The following is a 14,699-nucleotide window of genomic DNA, read 5'->3' as shown; positions in this document are numbered from 1 at the left end:
TGTCTCTGTCTCTCTTACTTGGAGGATTCTTCTGAAACGTCATTCTCTCAGCAGGAGGATCTGAGATTTTATGTTATTTTTTGTTTTCTCCAACCCCCCCCCTCCCTCCAGGTAAGCCGCGCTGTGTGGGTGGAGCAGACCGGGTGCAGCTGACAGGTGTGTTTAACGTAAGGAAGGGGAAGCTGGCCCTGCCTGTCAACCGGTGGTCACGACGACACGTCACCCTGAGTGGCACCTGTCTCATCGTCTCTTCCGTCAAATACGCTCACACCGGCAAGATGCACATCCTGCCCCTCATCGGTGGAAAGGTACTGAACACACACACCAGGGTTTCCGTTAGATTTTAATTTACTGGCCATTTTTTTGAAATTTACCGGACCCATATGCATTGGGTGCGTAACCCATTAAGGGTGTCCACACACGGTGCTCAGAATTACAGAAATCACATTTCGATTATGGTAATGAATCTTAACAGAACATGCAACTCCTGTAATGAAGCAGCCAATAAAACGTAATTTGCCAAAATGCAATTCGCGTGAAACACCATTCTAAACAGCACACCTGATACACAAGCAGTTCCATATGTGACAGAGATGAACATCTCTGTTTGAAACTTAGGAAGAGGGGGAATCTAAAGATGCAACAACTAGGATGGGTTGCTATAATGACTATGATTGTGCCTTTGGCTTCTGGACAATGAAATAAAGTTGATAAGAAAACCAGTAGAACAGGAGAGAAATGGAATATGAGGAGGAAGTCTTTCATAGGCCACAGAGGAATCAAGGATCATTAGCTTCTTTTTAAAAAATAACAGTGGATTGTTTCATATCACATGCTTCGTCTATACTTATTTGGGAAGCATGCGTGGCACTAGGCCTAGCTGATTAGCTGTCAGTGAAAAGCATCTAAAGTAGCCTATGTGTGAAGATAATGTGTCTTGAGTATAATTTAAAACGTTGAGACAAGAAGAAGGTGAGGGGTGTCTGTCTCCAAAATGCACTCAGCTCTCTCCTGCCAATTCTTGCTCATTCATTGTGTGAATGTTTTGCCCTTTGATTGTTTATGTTGATCAATTACTATTTACATATGTCACCAGTAGTAAATGTACCATTAATCCCCGTCATTTGGTTACATTAATTTCTGTTAATGGCTGTATAGATTAGCATACAGTCATTTACTGTTCTCATTCTCAGAGTGGAAATGTTGTTTGCAGAGTTCACGAGCTGCTACACGTGTGAAAAACAAGTTTTGGTTAATTTCTTAACCATCATTTATACGTTTTTTTTTTCTTTGTTAGGAGTGTTCCATGTGAGCAATGAGCATGTGTCTGGTTTCTCTGTCTTGTTAAAGTTAAGGGAGTGCGTTTATAAAAAGTGGAGATTTATTTATAACCATTGCGTAAATGTTACACTAATTATCTGCTTGCGCTATTTCTGAAAAGTATTGAGATTTATATACTTGGCCATACATACGCATGTTTCCCATTTTAAAAAATATGACCTGACATAAAAGTGTGCGCACGTGAACGAGCATTATAACTCATCATTCACCTTTTATGGTGACAATAACGCCCTTATTTGCTGTATACTTTGGAAGTATTGGAATTAAACGAACACAGTATATCTAAAGGAAATAGCAATGGCCAACTTGATCAAATGTCTTTGGAGGTGTTGGCAGGATGTTTTCTTTTGCAGTGACATTTACGGTTTCTGAAAGACAAAAACAATAGCAAATTGTTGTGGACCTACAAACAGATCGTTTGAATGAAATTATGTTTTGCATTTACTTTCTCCCGAACCTAAATATGCTGCACTGCCTGAGAATTCTGAAACATAAAACTACAGTAGCCTTACTTACAGTGGTAGCCTACACACTTCAATGCAAAATATCAACTGTCTGTTCACCTGTTCACCTAGCTAGCTGGCTAGTTTAGCTAGCTTTTATTCTCCATTGTCAGATGGGATGATAAATATATGGCTAGCTACAAGTTAGTCACGAGTTGGCTATATATTGCCTCTCTCTCTCCCTCCCTGCTTGCTCCGACCACACCGCTTCCACACACCGGCCCCTGCCCCTCCTCCACCACATGACTCCCTCCCTGTTATTTTCCTCTGGCTGGCAGTTGTCACATTGTTTTTGGTCTCTAATCGCAGAGCTAATCTCTTTCTCTCTCTCTTTCTCTCTCGCTCTCTCGGTCCCCCTCTCTCTCTCTCTTTCTCTCTCTGTGTATCTGTCTCTCTCTGTGTATCTGTCTCTCTCTGTGTCTCTGTCTCTGTGTGTGCTGTTCAGGTGGAGGAGGTGAGGAGACACAGTCACTGTCTAGCCTTCAGTTCTTCTGGTCCCCAGAGTCAGACCTATTACATCAGCTATGACTCCTACACAGAACACCTCCGCTGGCACAGACACGCTGCCAAGGTACGTACGTACGTACGTACGCTCGCGCTGTGCTTGTGTGTGTGTGCGCTCAGAGTTGAGTTGCGTGTCTTCAAGTTGTCGGCAATCTGAAAAATGTAAACCCTTTGTCTCTTACCCTTTATCTCTCTCTCTCCCACCCTCTCTCTCCCACCCTCTCTCTCCCCCACCCTCTCTCTCCCCCACCCTCTCTCTCCCACCCTCTCGCTCTCCCTCCCTCTCCCTCCATCAGATAGTGTCTCAGAGGGTGAGTTCTGTGGACCTGTCATGTTGCAGTCTGGAGGAGCTGCCTTCTCAGCTGTTCTACAGCCAGGACCTGACCCACCTCAACCTCAAACACAACTACCTGACGGGCCTCACACATCTCACCAGGTATGTACCCCTGCAGGCTGTGGGAAGAGGTGGTAGGATGGAATGGAGGGAGTGGGGGAAGAGGAGAAGAAAAGGAAAGTAACTGAGAGACATGGGCTAGGAGAAGGGCTCAATATATACTTCTGCAAGGAGGGAGGGGTTAAGAGAGGAGTGGCGTGATGTGGGCGGTTTGTCCTTCGACAGCCTCTCTCTCGCGCGCTCTCTCCATCTCTCTGGGAATCACCATATGGTCGCAGAGTTAGAGGATTGGATTAAACTACAGATCTGTGTGTGATGTGTATGTGTGTTTGTGTTCCCTTAGGATTGATTTGGTCTAAGAAAACAGGTTGGGGTTGATTAGAAGCAGACGTCAGCGGAAGTAGGAGGGGAAATCCGAACTTGAGTTATATACACACACACACAGTTTCCCTCTGGAGCTTTCATTAATCTATGGCCAGTGCTTCCCAGACCTCTCACCTATGACCTGTTTTTGGAGTCTCGGCCTGCAAACCTTGAGACATGATTGGTCCAAAACACAACGACTGCATTGTGATTGGCTGCTCCTCCTCAGTGACCTTTAGCCAGGGTTGGGGCCCAGCAGTGTCATTGACTGCGGTCAGGTTCTCGCTCCTTCTCCTTCTAGCTAACCCTTCTATGCTTACAGTAATACAATGCTCCCCACCATGGAGACTGTCTACATCCCAAATGGCTCCCTATTCTCTATAGTGTACACTATTCCCTATATAGTGCACTATGGGCCCTGGTCAAATGTAGTACACTATATAGGGAATAGGGTGCCTTTTGAGACGCACCTTCTGTCCCAGGCCTGGTGTAGTGTTACTGTTAGTGTTTGTGTGAGCTGCTCTGCTTTGGGAGACATCAGACAGTGGGGATGGATGGGGAGATGGGACAGGACTCCCTTGAATAATCTTCCCATCTGGCCACACTGATCACACTGCTCAACTTTCAGTATCAAACAGTGGTTAGGAAAACAGACCCTCACCTTTACGGAACAGAGAAACACTATATTAATCTATCCTCCTCCTCTCTCTCTGCATACAGGACATCCTCCTCCTTTCTCTCTCTGCATACAGGACATCCTCCTCCTCCTCTCTCTCTCTGCATACAGGACATCCTCCTCCTCCTTTCTCTCTCTGCATACAGGACATCCTCCTCCTCCTTTCTCTCTCTGCATACAGGACATCATCCTCCTCCGTTCTCTCTCTGCATACAGGACATCATCCTCCTCCTCTCTCTCTCTGCATACAGGACATCATCCTCCTCCTCTCTCTCTCTGCATACAGGACATCATCCTCCTCCTCTCTCTCTCTGCATACAGGACATCATCCTCCTCCTCTCTCTCTGCATACAGGACATCATCCTCCTCCTCTCTCTCTGCATACAGGACATCATCCTCCTCCTTTCTCTCTCTGCATATAGGACATCCTCCTCCTCCTTTCTCTCTCTGCATACAGGACATCATCCTCCTCCGTTCTCTCTCTGCATACAGGACATCATCCTCCTCCGTTCTCTCTCTGCATACAGGACATCATCCTCCTCCTTTCTCTCTCTGCATACAGGACATCATCCTCCTCCTTTCTCTCTCTGCATACAGGACATCATCCTCCTCCTCTCTCTCTGCATACAGGACATCATCCTCCTCCTCTCTCTCTGCATACAGGACATCATCCTCCTCCTTTCTCTCTCTGCATACAGGACATCATCCTCCTCCTTTCTCTCTCTGCATACAGGACATCATCCTCCTCTCTCTCTGCATACAGGACATCATCCTCCTCTCTCTCTGCATACATGACATCATCCTCCTCTCTCTCTCTGCATACAGGACATCCTCCTCCTCTCTCTCTCTGCATACAGGACATCATCCTCCTCCTTTCTCTCTCTGCATACAGGACATCATCCCCCTCCTTTCTCTCTCTGCATACAGGACATCCTCCTCCTCTCACTCTCTTCCTTTCTCCATCTACCTTCCTCCTTCTGGATGCATTTTCTCACTTTCTCTCTTTCTACCTCTGTGTGTCTCTCGCCCTTTCGCTCTCCCTTTCTCTCTCACTCTCTCCCTTTCTCTCTCACTCTCTCCCTTTCTCTCTCATTCTCTCCCTTTCTCTCTTCCTCCCCCTCTCTGTTAGTGTTCTCGCTGTGGTTCAGTGACTGTGTTAGCTCTGGTTGTACTTCCGATGGGAATGGCTTTGTGCTCCCATTGTTCCTCCATAAACACAGCTTTCCCAAGGGGAGAGGAGAGGAGAGGAGAGGAGAGGAGGGGAGGGGAGGCAGCCGGGGCTTCAGGAATGTGTTTTTCCCGTGGCGCGGCACTGCGCTGCGAATGCGGCTGGCTGTGGCTTTTCCTTGGAAATCCGGTGAACCGGATTAGGCTAGTTAGGCCTGGGAAGACCAGGGGAACCGAGTGCCTATCAGATTTGGCAAAGATTCTCACACACGTGCCCACCAGATTTTCACACGCATCACAGTTTGTGGTAGCTTCTTTTTCAAGGATATTTTTATGTGTGCAATCACAACAATATACTTGTGCTGCTCACATACAGGTAACTGCCCAAATAAAGGAAACACCAGCATTAAGTGTCTTTACAGTTTATTTTGATCGCTTTGGCACATTTTTCAGATGTGGTATATTTTCAAAACTCTTAGTTCAAAACAGATAACACTTGTATTGCCCCATGTCTTATGTTCAGAACCTTTGATTGTGTATTCATTGGAGTTGAACACATCTTTCACCCCTGAGGCAATCATGCAAAATCTAAGTGTTCAGTGAAATACAATGACAAGATTTAGTTTAGTCACCAATATATCAAATTAATGATGACATTTAGTCATTTTAACTAACATTTAATCCAATAACAAAAAATACAAGATACATTTTTCAAACAGTTATTTTTGAAGTGCTGAATAGAGAGAATAGCAGATGGTAAATATCACGTCCTCTGGTCAAAAGTAGTGCACTCTGCCATTTGGAACGTAGTCCTCCCTCTCTCCAGTGTTGTTGTTCTGAATGGGCTCATTAGGTAACCAGATGCTTCTTCTTACTGACTCTTTAGTTTCTGTGATGTTATTGTTTGTTTTTCTCTGAAGATTCCTATCTTGATTAACCCCCTCTCTCTCTCCCCCATCTCCCTCTCTCTCTCCCCCATCTCCCTCTCTCTCTCCCCCATCTCCCTCTCTCTCTCCCCATCTCCATCTCTCTCTCCCCCATCTCCCTCTCTCTCTCTCCCCCATCTCCCTCTCTCTCTCTCCCCCATCTCCCTCTCTCTCTCCCCCATCTCCCTCTCTCTCTCTCCCCCATCTCCCTCTCTCTCTCCCCCATCTCCCTCTCTCTCTCTCCCCCATCTCCCTCTCTCTCTCTCCCCCATCTCCCTCTCTCTCTCATATCTCCCTCTCTCTCGCTCCCTCTCCCCCATCTCTCGCTCCCTCTCCCCCATCTCTCACTCCCCCTGCCTCTATCTAGGTTCTGCAGGTTGAGGAGCCTCAATCTCTCTAACAACGCTCTGTCTGACTTCCCTCTGGCCGTGTGTGACATCACCTCCCTGACGGAGCTCAACCTCCAAGGCAACCGTCTGACCTCTCTGCCCTCCGCCCTGGGGACCATGCACAGGTGAGTGGGGTCGAGGGAGGGAGAGAGGGACCCTAGAGCACACAAAAAAAACGATACATACCTCGGCCTTAACATCAGCGCCACAGGTAACTTACACAAAGCTGTGAACGATCAGAGAGACAAGTCAAGAAGGGCCTTCTATGCCATCAAAAGGAACATAAAATTCAACATACCAATTAGGATCTGCCTAAAATTACTTGAATCAGTTATAGAACCCATTGCCCTTTATGGTTGTGAGGTCTGGGGTCCGCTCACCAACCAATAATTCACAAAATGGGACAAACACCAAATTGAGACTGTATGCAGAATTCTGACAAAATATCCTCCATGTACAACGGAAAACACCAAATAATGCATGCAGAGCAGAATTAGGCCGATACCCACTAATGATCAAAATCCAGAAAAGATCCGTTAAATTCTATAACCACTTAAAAGGAAGCGATTCTCAAACCTTCCATAGCAAAGCCATCACCTACAGAGAGATGAACTTGGAGAAGAGTCCCCTAAGCAAGCTGGTCCTGGGGCTCTGTTCACAAACAGACCCCACAGAGCCCCAGGACAGCAACACAATTAGACCCAACCAAATCATGAGAAAACAAAAAGAGAATTACTTGACACATTGGAAAGAATTAACAAAATAACAAAGCAAACTAGAATGCTATTTGGCCCTAAACAGAGAGTACACAGTGGCAGAATACCTGACCACTGTGACTGACCCAAACTTAAGGAAAGCTTTGACTATATACAGACTCAGTGAGCATAGCCTTGCTATTGAGAAAGCCCGCCGTAGGCAGACCTGGCTCTCAAGAGAAGACAGGCTATGTGCACACTGCCCACAAAATGAGGTGGAACCTGAGCTGCACTTCCTAACCTCCTGCCAAATGTATGACCATAGAGACACATATTTCCCTCAGATTACACAGACCCACAAAGAATTTGAAAACAAATCCAATTTTGATAAACTCCCTTATCTACTGGGTGAAATACCACAGTGTGCCATCACAGCAGCAAGATTTGTGACCTGTTGCCACATGAAAAGGGCAACCAGTGAAGAACAAACACCATTGTAAATATAACCCATATTTATGTTTATTTATTTTCCCATTTGTACTTTAACTATTGGCACATTGTTACAACACTGTATATAGACATAATATGACATTTGAAATGTCTTTATTTTTTTGGGAACTTCTGAGTGTAATGTTTACTGTTAATATTTATTGTCTATTTCACTTTTGTTTACTATCTACTTCACTTGCTTTGGCAATGTTAACATACGTTTCCCATGCCAATAAAGCCCTTAAATTGAAAATTGAAATTGAATTGATAGGGAGAAGAGAGAGGGAGCAAATAAATGGAATTCAAGTAATTGAAACGACATTGGTCAATTAGTTGTTTTATAACCCCCCTCCCCCCAAAAAAGACATTCAGTTAATCGCTCAGCACTAGTGTTGGGTTTTGTGCTGTTGCCCAGTCCGTCCACTACAGAATAACCAGGATGTGAGTAGTTGGTGGGAATCCTGCAGTAATAGGATCTGAAAGATTTTGCCTTTTTAAAGTTGAAATTCTAATCTCTCTCTATTTGCAATGTCCCTCGTGGAAAAAAACACAAGTTTTACATGTCACATAAAATCAGGCACGATAACAGAAAGCTCATGTGAAGGTTACACACACACAATCCCCTCTCCCACTGAGCTCCATACTAACCCCCTCTCTCCGTCTCCTCCTCCCCAGCCTGCAGACCCTGCTTCTGGACGGTAACTCTCTGAGCTCCCTGCCTGCTGAGCTGGGCTCCCTGGAGGCCCTGACCTACCTGGGCCTGTCCTTCAACCTGTTCAGCTGCGTACCTCCAGCCCTGGAGAGACTCAGGAGGGTGGAGAGGCTCTGTCTGGCCGGGAATCAGCTCTCCTCTCTGGATATGGCCGGCCTGCAGTGGCTCCCCCACCGACACATAGATCTCAGGTATATTACTTTGTAAATAAGTGTTTTAATTAGTTCTTTCAAGTGTTTTGCTCTGTTCCCGACTTGGAATTCTGAGTTGGATGACCATTCAAAACCAATTTTCCCAGTCGGAGCTCGTTTTTTTTCCAGAGTTTCCAGTTGTTTTGAACGCAGCCGAAGTAATGATGGATTGACAGCATGGCCAATGTATTCAACCTTTTCTGGCCCATGGTGTTGCATGTGAATGTTTATCCTTTTAAGCTTGGAAAAGAGACCCTTAAACCCAGACTTGGACCACACACCCTCTCCACCGAATAGCAGGGGAAGCAAAATCGTGATTGCTCTGCAACGCTTGCAGTTAGCCATTAGTAGTGTCCACATGAGTGACAGAACACTGAGCCAATCACGGTGCAACTAGAGAAGATTACCAACTCCTACGCTTTGTATTTTCCGCTGGCTGCTCCTCCACCACAGAAAGCACTGAGCTAGGCTGAAACACCTGCATTTTGGAGCTGTCTTACTCAAGAAAGCAAAAAAGAGACCATGTTTGTGTGTGGCTTTATTAACTCAATACATTTTTATTTACATTGTTTGCAAACTGATATGTGACACGTATTAATGCCAAATAACATGCAAAACAGGTGGGGCTCAAAACAGGTGGGGCTCTGCCACCTGCCCTGAATGATGGGTCACCACTGGTAATAAGAATACTTTAGCTACACTGAGTATACCAAATATTATGAACACCTGCTCTTTCCATGACATAGACTGACCAGGTGTATCCAGGTGAAAGATATGATCCCTTATTGTGACTTGTTAAATCCACTTCAACCAGTGTAGATGAAGGGGAGGAGTCAGGTTAAAGAATGATTTTTAAGCCTTGAGACAATTGATGGATTGTGTACAGTCGTGGTCAAAAGTTTTGAGAATGACACAAATATAAAATTTTCACAAAGTCTGCTGCCTCAGTTTTTATTTTGGCAATCTGCATATACTCCAGAATGTTATGAAGAGTGATCAGATGAATTGCAATTAATTGCAAAGTCCCTCTTTGCCATGAAAATGAACTTAATCCTCAAAACAAATGTCCACTGCATTTCAGCCCTACCACAAAAGGACCAGCTGACATCATGTCAGTGATTATCTCGTTAACACAGGTGAGAGTGTTGACGAGGACAAGGCTGGAGATCACTCTGTCATGCTGATTGAGTTAGAATAACAGACTGGATGCTTTAAAAGGAGGGTGGTGCTTGAAATCATTGTTCTTCCTCTGTTAACCATGGTTAAGGGGCAAGAAAGTCCAGCAAGCGCCAGGACCGTCTCCTAAAGTTGATTCCGCTGCGGGATCGGGGCACCACCAGTGCAGAGCTTGCTCAGGAATGGCAGCAGGCAGGTGTGAGTGCATCTGCACACACAGTGAGGCGAATACTTTTGGAGGATGGCCTGGTGTCAAGAAGTGCAGCGAGGAAGCCACTTCTCTCCAGGAAAAACATCAGGGACAGACTGATATTCTGCAAAAGGTACAGGGATTGGACTGCTGAGGACTGGGGTAAAGTCATTTTCTCTGATGAATCCCCTTGCCGATTGTTTGGGGCATTCGGAAAAAAGCTTGTCCGGAAAAGACAAGGTGAGCGCTACCATCAGTCCTGTGTCATGCCAACAGTAAAGCATCCTGAGACCACCTTGCCATAAGGCAAAAGTGATAACTCAGTGGCTCGGGGAACAAAACATTGACATTTTGGGTCCATGGCCAGGAAACTCCCCAGACCTTAATCCCATTGAGAACTTGTGGTCAATCCTCAAGAGGCGGGTGGACAAACAAAAACCCACAAATTCTGACAAACTCCAAGCATTGATAATGCAAGAATGGGCTGCCATCAGTCAGGATGTGGCCCAGAAGTTAGTTGACAGCATGCCAGGGCGGATTGCAGAGGTCTTGAAAAATAAGGGTCAACACCGCAAATATTGAGTCTTTGCATAAACTTAATGTAATTGTCAATAAAAGCCTTTGACACTTATGGAATGCTTGTAATTATACTTCAGTATACCATAGTAACATCTGACAAAAATATCTAAAAACACTGAAGCAGCAAACTTTGTGAAGACCAATACTTGTGTCATTCTCAAAACTTTTGACCACGACTGTATTTAAGTGCTTTTGAACGGGGTATGGTAGTAGGTACCAGGCACACCAGTTTGAGTGTGTCAAGAACTGCAACGCTGCTGGGTTTTTCATGTTCAACAGTTTCCCGTGTGTATCAGTAATGGTCCACCACCCAAAGGACATCCAGCCAACTTGACACTACTGTGGAAAGCATTGGAGTCAACATGGGCCAGCATCCCTGTCGAACACTTTCGACACCTTGTAGAGTCCATGCCCTGACGAATTGAGGCTGTTCTGAGGGCAAAAGGGGTTCAACTCAATATCAACATGTAAAAACTTGTGGAAAATGTCTGTTTTGAAAAGTAAATCTCACTAAATGATCACTCTCCATTCTCTAACCCCCTTTCTCTCGCTCTCTCTCTCTCTCCCTCCCTCCCTCTTTGTTGTAGGTTGAACAGGCTCCAGAGGGTGGTGGTTGGGGAGGCTGGCCTGCTGAGCCACGTGGCCCAGTTAGATGTGCGGGATGCTGGGTTGGAGGAGCTTGACGTCAGGTCCCTATCCAGGCTGGAGCTCCTACGCTGTGACAGAAACACACTCACACTCCTCAGAGTCAGCGGCCTAGCACTCAAGGGCCTGTACACAGCACACAACGGTACACATACACACACCGCTCATGCATGTACACTCACAAACATGAACACTTTATATAGTAATTATCCACATTGCAAACAGTTGAGAGACATGTACAGACACATACACACATACAGGTAACTGCCAAAATACAGTAAACACCAACATAGTGTCCATTTTTTTATTTTTTTATTTTACCCCCTTTTTCTCCCCAATTTCGTGGTATCCAATTGGTAGTTACAGTCTTGTCCCATCGCTGCAACTCCCGTACGGACACGGGAGAGGCGAAGGTCGAGAGTCATGCGTCCTCCGAAACACAACCTAACTGAGCCGCACTGCTTCTTACACAGTGCCCACACCAATGTGCCGGAGGAAACACCGTACACCTGGCGACCAAGTCAGCGTGCACTGCGCCCGGCCCGCCAAAGGAGTCGCTAGTGCGCGATGGACGGCGCTGGGCCAATTGTGCGCCGCCCCATGGGTCTCCCGGTCGCGGCCAGCTGCGACAGAGCCTGGACTCGAACCAGGATCTCTAGTGGCACAGCTAGCACTGCGATGCAGTGCCTTAGACGACTGCCCCACTCGGGAGGCCCCAACATAGTGTCTTGATAGGGCGTTGGGCCACCACGAGCCAGAACGGTTCAATGGGCCTTGGCATATATTCTACAAGTGTCTGGAACTCTATCGGAGGGATACGACACCATTCTTCCATGAGAAATTCCATATTTTTGATGTTTTGTTGATGGTGGTGGGAACCGCTGTCTCAGGCACCGCTTCAGAATCTACCATAAGTTTTCAATTGGGTTGAGATCTCGTGACTGAGACACACACCCTTTAAACCCCCTATGCTCCTTTGAGACCCCTCTTTCAAAATCACTGAGATCTCTTTTAACCATGGTAGCCAAAATAATGGGCAACTGGGCATTTTTATACATGCCCTAAGCATGATTGGATGTTAATTGCTTAATTAACTCAGGAACCACACCTGTGTGGAAGTACCTGCTTTCAATATACTTTGTATCCCTCATTTACTCAAGTGTTTCCTTTATTTTGGCAGTTCCCTGTATATACTGTATTGATGGGGTGTTGTTTTTTTTTCCAGAGCTGAGAGCGCTGGAGGTGTTTCCTGTTCCAGAGAGCCTCACTGTTGTGGACGTGTCCAGGTAAGAACCACATAGTTCACAATCGATGGATGGATACTTGAATGGGTAGAGAATATACAAGTGATTGATTGTTTTAACTGACCTATTGGTTGATGGACAGAGAGAAGAGATAGATTCATAGTGACTGATTGCTGTCTGTGTTGTGTTGTAGGAACCGTCTGGACTGTGTGCCTGTCTGAGTGTGTTGTGTTTAGGGCTGGGAATAACCAGTGACTTCATAATACGATATTATCGTGGTACTTAGTTGCCGATACGATATGTATTGCGATTCTCATGATTCTATATGTATTGCAATTCGATATTGCGATTTGATGTTCCAAACATATTGCTCACTATACAATGGGTGTACAAATCATTAAGAACACCTGCTCTTTCCATGACATAGACTGAATCTAGGTGAAAGATATGATCCCTTATTGATGTCAGTTGTTAAATCCACTTCAATCAGTGTAGATAAAGGGGTGTGTTTGTGTCAAGAACTGCAACGCTGCTGGGCATTTCACACTCAACAACTTCACGTGTGTATCAAGAATGGTCCACCACCCAAATGACATCCAGCCAACTTGACACAACTTTGGGAAGCATTGGGAGTCAACATGGGCTAGCATCCCTGTGGCACACTTTCGACACCTTGTAGAGTCCATGCCCCGACGAATTGAGTCTGTTCTAAGGGCAAAAGGGGGTGCAACTCATTATTAGGAGCGTGTTCTTAATATTTTTACACTCCGTGTATGTCTGCTGCTGAGAGATAAGACAGCATGAGAAAACACGTTTTGATCAGTCAGGGAAATAAAAGTGCTAAAAACATGTTGCTCACTATTTGAAAAGATGGAGAACAAGCTAACGCTATCCACTGTAGCAATTTTTTTTTTTTTACACGTCGAAACTTGGAGCCAAATATGGATACAATATCGTCCCAAACAAATATTGCATTATGTAACTATAGAATGTTTTTGTTTTTTTACTATTGTGTTGTAGGACCCGTCTGGACTGTGTGCCTGTCTGGCTATGTTGTGTTGTAGGACCCGTCTGGACTGTGTGCCTGTCTGGCTATGTTGTGTTGTAGGAACCATCTGGACTGTGTGCCTGTCTGGCTATGTTGTGTTGTAGGAACCATCTGGACTGTGTGCCTGTCTGGCTATGTTGTGTTGTAGGAACCATCTGGACTGTGTGCCTGTCTGGCTATGTTGTGTTGTAGGAACCATCTGGACTGTGTGCCTGTCTGGCTATGTTGTGTTGTAGGAACCATCTGGACTGTGTGCCTGTCTGGCTATGTTGTGTTGTAGGAACCATATGGACTGTGTGCCTGTCTGGCTATGTTGTGTTGTAGGAACCATCTGGACTGTGTGCCTGTCTGGCTATGTTGTGTTGTAGGAACCATCTGGACTGTGTGCCTGTCTGGCTATGTTGTGTTGTAGGAACCATGTGGACTGTGTGCCTGTCTGGCTATGTTGTGTTGTAGGAACCATGTGGACTGTGTGCCTGACTATGTTGTGTTGTAGGAACCATGTGGACTGTGTGCCTGACTATGTTGTGTTGTAGGAACCATCTGGACTGTGTGCCTGACTGGGTGTGTGAGAGCACCCGACTAGAGGTCCTGGACATCAGCCACAACAACATCAAAGAGCTACCCATACAGTGAGTAATATACAGATATACTCCACATTCTCACACAGAGTTCTACTGTACACACACCCTCTCTCTCTCTTTCTGACTGTGCTGTATTGTGTGTCTGTGTGTCCTGTAGTTTATTCTGCAGTGCTAGTCTTCGTAAACTGCTGGTGGGGTGTAACGTTCTGCGTAGACTACCTGAGAGGCTGGAGAAATCTCAGCTAGAGGTTCTAGACGTACAACACAACCTGCTAACTGAGCTACCACACAACCTCTTCATTAAGGCCCAGAGGTAGGCTACACACACACACACACACACATTGGGATACACACACTCTGGGAGAAACACACACACACACAGATACTGGGACGCGCACACACAGATACTGGGACACACATACATACACACACAGGTACTTGGACAAACACACACATACTGGGACACACACAGATACTGGGACACACACAAATCAAATCACATTTTATTTGTCACGTGCCGAAAACAACAAGTGTAGACGTTACCGTGAAATGTTTACTTACAAGCCCTTAACCAACAATGCTGAGTTTTTTTAAAGTAAGAAAATATTTGAAAAAATACTATAAAAAAATAACAATAACAAGGCTATATACAAGGGGTACCGGTACCGAGTCAATATGCGGGGGTAGAGGTTAGTTGAGGTAATATGTACACTACCGTTCAAAAGTTTGGGGTCACTTAGAAATGTCCTTGTTTTCGAAAGAAAAGCAATTTCTTTGTCCATTAAAATAACATCAAATTGATCCGAAATACAGGGTAGATATTGTTAATGTTGTAAATGGCTATTGTAGCTGGAAACGGCTGATTTTTAATGGCATATCTACA

The 14,699-nt window shown here is 45.4% G+C and overlaps 1 protein-coding gene across 1 annotated transcript in view; it reads left to right on the top strand.

Moving 5' to 3' along the window:
- LOC311124070 (PH domain leucine-rich repeat protein phosphatase 1-like) overlaps positions 1–14,699 on the top strand; it is a 40,876-nt gene that overhangs the window by 16,716 nt on the left and 9,461 nt on the right. The window contains exons 2-10 of the mRNA XM_084198287.1: positions 112–308; positions 2,290–2,415; positions 2,645–2,784; positions 6,242–6,388; positions 8,123–8,350; positions 10,883–11,085; positions 12,166–12,226; positions 13,769–13,864; positions 13,974–14,129. Coding sequence (XP_084054413.1) covers positions 112–308; positions 2,290–2,415; positions 2,645–2,784; positions 6,242–6,388; positions 8,123–8,350; positions 10,883–11,085; positions 12,166–12,226; positions 13,769–13,864; positions 13,974–14,129 — 1,354 coding nt within the window. The remainder of the gene's footprint in view (positions 1–111; positions 309–2,289; positions 2,416–2,644; positions 2,785–6,241; positions 6,389–8,122; positions 8,351–10,882; positions 11,086–12,165; positions 12,227–13,768; positions 13,865–13,973; positions 14,130–14,699) is intronic.

This window comes from Coregonus lavaretus, assembly GCF_964263955.1.
Source record: "Coregonus lavaretus genome assembly, contig: HAP1_SCAFFOLD_566, whole genome shotgun sequence".
Lineage (NCBI taxonomy): Eukaryota > Metazoa > Chordata > Actinopteri > Salmoniformes > Salmonidae > Coregonus > Coregonus lavaretus.
This window is presented reverse-complemented; position numbering and strand designations above follow the sequence as displayed.